Source organism: Cebus imitator, unplaced genomic scaffold (genome assembly GCF_001604975.1).
Source record: "Cebus imitator isolate Cc_AM_T3 unplaced genomic scaffold, Cebus_imitator-1.0 Scaffold407, whole genome shotgun sequence".
NCBI classification, from domain to species: domain Eukaryota; kingdom Metazoa; phylum Chordata; class Mammalia; order Primates; family Cebidae; genus Cebus; species Cebus imitator.
Genome location: NW_016107722.1, coordinates 1,222,296 through 1,231,484, shown reverse-complemented (window position 1 = coordinate 1,231,484; position 9,189 = coordinate 1,222,296). Strand labels below are relative to the sequence as shown.

The 9,189-nt window shown below is 37.4% G+C and overlaps 1 protein-coding gene across 2 annotated transcripts in view; it reads right to left on the bottom strand.

The window, feature by feature from the left end:
- CGRRF1 (cell growth regulator with ring finger domain 1) overlaps positions 1-9,189 on the bottom strand; it is a 28,581-nt gene that overhangs the window by 13,435 nt on the left and 5,957 nt on the right. For both annotated transcript variants that reach the window (XM_017509136.2, XM_017509135.2), the window contains exon 2: positions 2,878-3,017. In XM_017509136.2, coding sequence (XP_017364625.1) covers positions 2,878-3,017 — 140 coding nt within the window. The remainder of the gene's footprint in view (positions 1-2,877; positions 3,018-9,189) is intronic.

Here is a 9,189-nt window from a genome sequence, read left to right as displayed (position 1 = left end):
GCATTGGTATTTTCAAAATTAAATTACTTCAGTAGTCATGCTGTGCGTCCACACATTTAAAGAATTTTTCATGACTTCAGTAATGCTACTGTTGGTTAGCACATAGTGTGCAGGCATAGCTAAGAGGGCTATTTACTGGCTAGCTTTTCATTTGCCTCAAACATTTGCACTGCTGGCTCTATTTGTGACTATTTCTGCCTGAAAAGCAGATTGACGGATTTCCTCACACTTTGTTCCTCACAAATGCCCTGTGTTTTGCTCACAATGTATCAGTTCTTCTTAGTTTTTCAGTATATTTTCAGACTTGTGGAAATGTACTGAGGAAGGAAGGCCTTGCAGCTGGTAGATTTATCACTGTGGGTCCTGCTCAGGAGCCAGATGTGACACGGTAGTAGGTTCTAGTCTATGGCCACAGAGGTGGGAGGTTATTGAACCACCACTATTCTGTACACTTTATTTTTTATTTGATTTTATTTTTTGAGACAGAGTCCCAGGCTGAAGTGAAGTAGTATGATCACGGCTTCCTGCAACCTGGACCTCCTGGACTCAAGCGATCCTCCCTTTCTTTCCCCTGAGTAGCTGGGTATACACTTGAATCAGGTTTAGCACAGCCTACTGTCTTTTACACAAATTGGTTTTCTCTGTGTCATATCTTAAAATTTCGTTTTGCCAAGTGAAAAATGTCAGCATGAATTGTTATCTATTATAGGGATGGAGCAGGGAGAGGGTTGGCTGAGATCCTAGTTTACATCAATTCATAGGATAATAGTATTTACAGCTAAAGAGGATGAATAAGAAATTTTGTACTTTTGGAGGCCATGCACGGTGGCTCATGCCTGTAATCCGAGCACTTTATGAGCCTGAGGCAGAAGGACTGCTTGAGACCAGGAGTTTGAGAGCAGCCTGGGTAACAGAGCAAGACTCCATCTCTACAAATTTTTTTTTTTTTTAAATTAGCTAGGCATGGTAGTACACACCTGTAGTCCCAGCTACTCAGGAGGTTGAGGCAGGAGGACCACTTGAACCCAGGATGTTGAGGCTGCAGTGAGCTATGATCACCCTACTGTATTCCAGCCTGGGTGGAAGACCAAGATCATATCTCAAAAAAAAAAAAAAAAAAAAGCCATGTATTTTTCCTTACAAATCAAGATTTACTTAAGGCTGATGATCCATATTGAATAAGTAAACTGATTTTTGACCAGTTACTAGATTCTGAGAGTTAGAGGCAGGAAGGATGAACAGACAAGAATGGTCCACAGAAGCAAGGGAGCAGGATGTTGCGAAGGAAGGTCTACTCTGTAAAATACTAGAGAGAGAGCATTAACTCAGGCCTGAAAGACTCCCACTGGATTTGATGACTGCTGGGAGTCGAAAGCACAGGGCAGATGTAGTAATTAGTGACTTCCGAGAAAGCCATTTCAGTAGAGGGATACAGGGAAAAGTCAGACTGCACTGCACTGAGGTAAGAGGAGAAGGCAAATGCAAACAGCTTCTAAGAAGCTACCTGTGAGGGAAAGAAGAGAAATAGGGCAGTAGCTTGAATAGGATGAAAAGCAGAGAAAGATCTGGTTTATTTGTTTTGAAGAAACCTGGAATGTAAGCAAGTATAGAAGGTGACAGGTCTCAGCCCAGAAAAAAGCTACAGAGCTGTATCTAGAACTACCTATTCTTTATCTCTATTGAACTGTCACAAAACCAGTTCAAAGTCTGAAAGTTCAAAACTGAATTAATTGCCTTTCTTCCAAAACTTGCTATTCTTTCTGTACTCCTCGTTTTTGTAACAGGATCTGGCTATGGACAACCCACAGGAAGAACCTGAGTCTTCTTAGACTCCTCTCTTACCTGCACCATAACTGACTGTTTCTTTAATGCATCACTCCGTTTCTCACCCAAGAGGTAAACACCTACTTATCTTTCAATATTCTACTCAAAAAAAAAAAGGAAGAAAAAAAAGAGACTCAGCATACTCTTTTTTATGAAGGCTTTTCTGAATATGCCTCTTCAACTTAACAAATTTAACCATCTCTTTCTTTACAATTCTAAGGCTTCCTAAATGGTCCTGCAGACAACTTATTTTTCCAAGCAAGCACAAAAGCAATCAACTGCCATCTGTTACCTACCATCTACAAAATAACATGTTATATCAAAAAAATTTATACCAAAATACCATAGTTTCAGATTAAAAGACAATTGTTCTGGCCGGGCGCAATGGCTCACTCACGCTTGTAATCCCAGCGTTTTGGGAGGCCGAGGCAGGCGGATCATCTGAGGTTAGGAGTTTGAGACCAGCCTGGTCAATATGGTGAAACCCTATCTCTACTAAAAATACAAAAATTAGCTGGGAGTGGTAGTGCACACCTATAATCTCAGCGACTCGGGAGGCTGAGACAGGAGAATCACTTGAACCCAGGAGGCGAAGGTTGATTGTGCCATTGCACTCCAGCCTGGATGACAGAATAAGGCTGTCTCAAAAAAAAAAAAAAAAAAAAAAAAAAGGCAATTGTTCTTCAAAAGGTTAGCAACCTTAGATTAACTGTATTTAGACATAACACATCATTTCTCACTTGACTACAGACCAATAAAAAGGGCACAGTGTTCTAACAGACTTCACCATTAACACCTGTAATACTTCATTCTGCTCCTTCACATATACATCTACCTTTGTTTTACTAGGTGGTAAATTCTTCAGATGTAAAGTGTTTCAATTCTTAACCTTTGTATCTGTAATACACAGTACAGCCCCTGGAACAAAATAATTGCTTAATAAATGTTTGTTAAAAGATAATGAAGGGAAAGAAATAGAGAAAGAAAATAAAAGGACTAAAAAAAAAAAGAACGCAAGCAATGAGAGAAAATCTTTGGAAAACAGCTACAAACTTGTAATTGAAGCTGAAGATGGATTAGTGATCTCTAAGCCAAAAGGATTCTTGACTTGTCTCATTTGCTTTTTGAAAACTCTTGTGCTGAAGTGGGTCTCTTCCGAATTTCTCAGAATTACTGGAACATCCCAACCAAACCTAAAAAAAGGTAAAAAATATTATTTTAACAAATGTTGAAACTTTATGTTACATGTAAAAATCTGCTGTGCTTCATTAGCTATTCCTTTCAGCATTGTCAGAAAAAGAGGTTACATCTCTCAATTTACGTTATTTTATGAAATTAATCTAGAACTAAGGGAGATTAGGGATCCCACCCAACTGCAAAACAGTTGGCCCTCTGTGTCAACCAACTGCACATCACAAATATTTGGGGGCAGGAGGAAGAATAAAAAATAATAATAACAAATAACACAAATTCAAAACCAATACAGTATAACAACTACACAGCATTTACACTGTATTAGGTATAAGTAATCTAGAGATTATTTAAAGTATACAGAAGGATGTGTGTAGGTTATACGCAAATACTATGTAATTTGTGTACTGGCTCATGCCTATTATCCTAGAATATGCGGGTGCATATCCTAGAATCAATCCTCCCCAGATATCAAGGAAGGACTATGTATTGTTCAGCTGGCTGAATCAACATATTCTTGAAAACAAACAGTTTTACTGTTAATACTTTTGATAACACCGAAGGAATATGGAGATTACAAATTATACTTAATACAACAGCAAACACATGATGAACTTAATGAATTTTTTTAAATATGAAAAACAAATATATATTCAAGAGGCAAACTATTTAACAGGATTTATGGGACAACAGAATTTTTTTTTGGAGTTGGAGTTTCACTCTTGTTGCCCAGGCTGGAGTGCAATGGCGTGATCTCGGCTCACTGCAACCTCCATCTCCCGGGGTTACAGGCACATGCCCCCATGCCAAGCTAATTTTTGTATTTTTAGTAGAGAGGGGGTTTCGCCATGTGGACCTGGTTGGTCTCAAACTTTTGACCTCAGATGATCTGCCTGCCTCAGCCTCCCAAAGTGCTGGGATTACAGGCATGAGCCACCACGCGTGGCTGAGACAACAGAACTTTTAAAACACCAACTACAGCTCTTCATTTATAATATATCTTCTATTTTTAAATTTCACGTAAAAATGTAGACTCTGACAATGCACACAGAACAGAATTAAAAGGAAAAAGAAAGGGGCTAAGCTCAATTCTTAGTAAAATTAAAGAACAGCTACTTTACTCAATTTACATAAAATAAAATTAACATATACCAGTTAAACTTGGAGACTTCAGCTTAAGATGGCACAGTCAGGGTCCTATTTGATGCACTCCCTTCTCTCCAAACATGCATCAGTGATAGATTAAAAAATAAAAAGAAAAATAAAAAAGACCCCACAGATACCTGAGTCCCATATGCTTTAAACAAAAAAACAAAGACTCCGCTGAAATGAGTAAACAAACTCTGGCATATTTAAACAAAAGAACAGAAGTACTCAGCACTGAAAAGGAATAACTGATTGCTACCCCCAAATGGATAAATTTCAGAAACATCATCCGACTCAAAAGAAGCCTTATGCAAAAGAATACATGCTGTATGATTCTCTAATATGAAATTCTAGAGCAGGCACAACAAATCTATGGTAGAAATAAAAATGAGAACAATAGTTGCTTCGGGGAGTACAGGAGTAGGAAGTAACTTTCCCTGGCTGGGAAAGAGCATAAGAAAATTGGTGGGAATGCTCAGTATCTTGACAGAGGCTTAAGTTGTATAGACGATGTGTTTGATAACATTTGGTAAATGTTTCACTTAAAATTTGTACATCTTACATGTAATTGTTACTTCAAAACAACTATAAACGAAAACAAATATTGAACAGTAATATGTAACATTTTAGAACTTACAGTGAAGTTCTAAAATCATCAAAGATAGACCAATGTGTGGATAAAAGAGTGGATTAATGTGGACAGATATGTAATACAGCAATTACAGTAAAATGCTGATGGTAGAACCTAAGTGACAGGCAAATGTTTGTTCACTGTATAATTCTTTCTAGTATTCCATATGTTTGAAAATTTTTATCATAAAATGCTGGGAAAAAGTCATACCTGGGTTTAAAGGCAAATACCTTTATGGATCTAAAAAAGGAAAGAAACATAAAGGAATGAGTAAGGCTATGCCATGGTTTCATGGTTCTCGGTCTGGCAGCAGACAGTGGTAACCAAGCCTTCACGTATTAAGGAGACGAGTATAGGCAGTCCACTCCAGAAAAGGGCTGGAGCCAGATTCATAACTTAGAACCAGGAGCTGAATTAGGTCAATATCAACACAAGCAGGCAGAACTGTGGTTTAAGACTTGGTCCTAGGCTGGGTGCACTGGCTCATGCTTATAATCCCAGAACTTTGGGAGGCTAAGGAGGGAGGAATGCTTGAGCCCAGGAGTTTGACACTAGCCTGTGTAACAACAGCGAGACCCCATCTCTACAAAAAAATAGAAAATTAGCCAGATATGGTGGTGTATATCTGTGGTCCCAGCTACTTGGGAGGCTGAGGTAGAAGGATCACTTGAGCCTGGGAGGTCAAGACTGCAGTAAGCAGAGACTGCCCTCCAGCCTAGGCAACACAGAGAGATCCTGTCTCAAAAAAAGAAAAAAGAAAAAGCAAACAAACAAAAAGGTCGGGCATGTCGGCTCATGCCTGTAATCCCAGCTCTTTGGGGGGCTGAGGAGGGTGAATCACCTGAGGTTGGGAGTTCAAGACCAGCCTGACCAACAAGGAGAAACCCTGTCTCTACTAAAAATACAAAATATTAGCCAGGCATGGTGGCACATGCCTGTAATCCCAGCTACCTGGGAGGCCGAGGCAGGAGAATTGCTTGAATCCAGGAGGCAGAGGTTGCAGTGAGCCAAGATCATGCCATTACATTCCAGCTTGGGCAACAAGAATGAAAGTCCATCTCAAAAAAACCAAAATAAAACAAAACACTCAGTCCTAGACTAGAGGTCTAGGAATCTAGGCATAAATAACTACAAAATGTTTTTGCAATCTATCCATCTGACAAAGGTCTAATATCCAGTCTATAAGGAACTTAAATAAATTTACAAGAAAAAAAAAACATTAATATGTGGGCAAAGGACATGAACAGATGCTTCTCAAAAGAAGACATTCATGTAGCCAACAAACATATAAAAAACAGCTCAACATCACTGATATCAGAGAAATTGAAATCAAAACCACAATGAGAGATACAATCTCACGCCAATCAGAATGGCAATTATTAAAAAATCCAGAAACAACAGATGATAGCAAAGTTGTGAAGAAAAAGAAACACTTTTGCACTGTTGGTCGGAGATCTAGAGGCAGAAATACCATTTGACTCAGTAATCCCATTACTGAGTCCTATTACTGAGTAATCCTATTACTGAGTATATACTCAAAGGAATATATGTCATTCTATTATAAAGATAAATGCATGCATACATTCATTGCAGCACTATTCACAACAGCAAAGACATGGAATCAATCCAAATGCCCATCAGTGGGAGACTGGATAAAGAAAATGTGGTACATATATACCACGGAATACTATGCTGCCATAAAAAGGAACAAGATCATGTCCTTTGCAGGAACACAGATGAAGCTGGAAGCTGTTATCCTCAGCAAACTAACACAGGAACAGAAAACCAAACGTTACATGTTCTCACTTATAAGTAGGAGCTGAAGAGTGAGAACACATGGACACATGGGGGGGAAACAACACAGAGTGGGGCCTGTCAGGGTGGGAGTTGGATAAGGAACAGCATCAGGAAGAATAGCTCATGGATGCTGGGCTTAATACCAAGGTGATTGGTTGATCTGTGTAGCAAACTACCATGGCACACATTTACCTATATGTAACCAACCTGTACATCCTGCAGCACATGCAACCCAGAACTTAAAAGTTAAAGGAAAAATATAAAAATAAAAATAAAATAAAATATTCAACTAATAATAATAACTGTACAGTGGATAAACAGTGAGGATGAGAACAAAGGGAGAAAAATAACAAAACAAAACAAATCTTCTACTAAAATTTAGGTTGAAAACCGAAGTTTCAAAACACACAAACATAACACTGAGAGATAACCAATAAAATTAACAAATGAAATAAAAGTTCACTTTTGATTAATCTGATTTTACAAAAGAGGTAAGGCTGCTCTGGTCCTGCCTAACAAAGCTGAAAAGCAAGACTCTAACAGACTAAACTATTTCTGAGTAACTTAACTGTGGCCCAGAATAAAGCCCAAGAATATTTATAGGAATACAAAAATATCCAGCACCTAATAAGGTAAAATTCACAATGTATTGCATCTGATAAAAAAAATTAACAGACATGCAAAGAAGCAGGAAAATATTACCCACAATGAGGGGAAAAACTCTATTAAAATAGATCCAGAAATCATACAGATACTTGAATTAGTAGACAAGAATATAAAAATAGCTCTCAGAACTATATTCCATATGTTTAAGAAGAAAAGCAATGACTGCACATATGATATAGAGGCATGGAAGATATTTAAAAGTCCCAAATCAATTTTTAGAGATGAAAAACATAACGTTTTAGATAAAAAAATATAGTAGATGAGATTAACACCAGATTAGATACTGCACAATAAAAGATTAGCAATCTTGAAGACAACATAATAGAAAGTACTGAAAATGAAACACAGAAAGGAAAAAGACTGAAGAAAAATAAATAAAGCATCAGTAAGCCAAGGGACAACTTTTAAGCAGTCATGTAACTGAAGTCTGAACCTATCGCTCAAGTTTGCAGAGGACAGATAAAGTATTTGAACATATAATGACTAAAACCTTCCCCCAAATACTGAAAACTATAAAAACCTACAGACCCAAGAATCTCAATGAGCTCCAAGCACAAGAAACAAAGAAAATTACCTAAGGCAAATAATAATCAAATTGCTTAAAACCAGTAATAAAGAGAAAATACTAAGAAAAAGAAAAAAGATACACTACAGTTGCTAAAGAAAAAGAAAAAAGATACACTACACACAGAGAAACAAAGATAAAAATGAGAGTAGCTTTTTAATATTAATAAGAAATAATGAAAGGCAGACTATCTTTAAAGAACTAAAAGGAAAAAAAAAATCTTATCGGTCAAGGCTGGGCACAGTGGCTCACGCCTATAATTCCAGCACTTTGGGAGGCCGAGGTGGGAAGGAGGGCAAACTGCCTGAGCTCAGGAGTTCAAGACCAGTCTGGCTAACATGGCAAAACCGTCTCTACTAAAGATACAAAAATTAGCTGGGCGTGGTGGCATGCACCTGTAATCCCAGCTAGTTAGTAGGTCGAGGCACCAGAGTCCCTTGAATCTAGAAGGCAGAGGTTCCAGTGGGCCAAGATTGTGCCACTGCACTCAAACCCGAGTAACAGAGCAAGACTGTCTGGAAAAAAAAAAAAAGAAAGAAAGAAAGAAAGAAAAAAATCTTGTTAATCTAGAATTCTATACCTCTGTTTTTCCAAAGCAAAATTAAAGATTTTTCAAACATAACAAAAGCTAAAAGAATTCATCACCAACAGATTTGCACAACAAGAAAAATTAAAGTATGCCTTGGGAAGAAGAAAGATGATACCAAAAAAGAAACCTGGATTGATACAAAGAAATAAATAGCAGTGAAATGGTAACTCCATCAGGAATTGATGCTTTTCCTATATCTCTTTAAAACATTACTTGAAGGTAGATGGTGATAAGTTGGAGGTATATTATAAACTTCAAAGGAACCATTAAAAAAAGTTATTGCTAATAAACCAACAAAGAAGGTAAAATAAAATCACATAAATTATTTAACTAATGCAAATGAGGGCTGAACAAAAGGGAAAAAGAAAAAAAGCAGACAAGTAAAATAAAAGAGGGGAAAAGAAGCAAAGAATAGACAAAACAAACAAAAAATGAATAGCAAGATGGTGGAATTAAATCTAACCACATCAATAATCACATTAAATGAAAATGTTTTAAACTCCTTAATTAAAAGGCAAAGATTATTGGATTGGATAAAAACATAAGACCTAGCTATATTGTACATCCAAGAAACCCAGTTTAAATAAAAAGACAAAAATAGTTTACAAGTAAAAGGATGAAAAAAGATGTATCTGCTGACACTAATCAAAAGAAAGCTGAAGTGGCTACATCAATACTAGACAAAGTAGATCTCAGAGCAAAGACTATTACCAGGATCAAAGAGGTCCATTTCGCCGGGCGCGGTGGCTCAAGCCTGTAATCCCAGCACTTTGGGAGGCC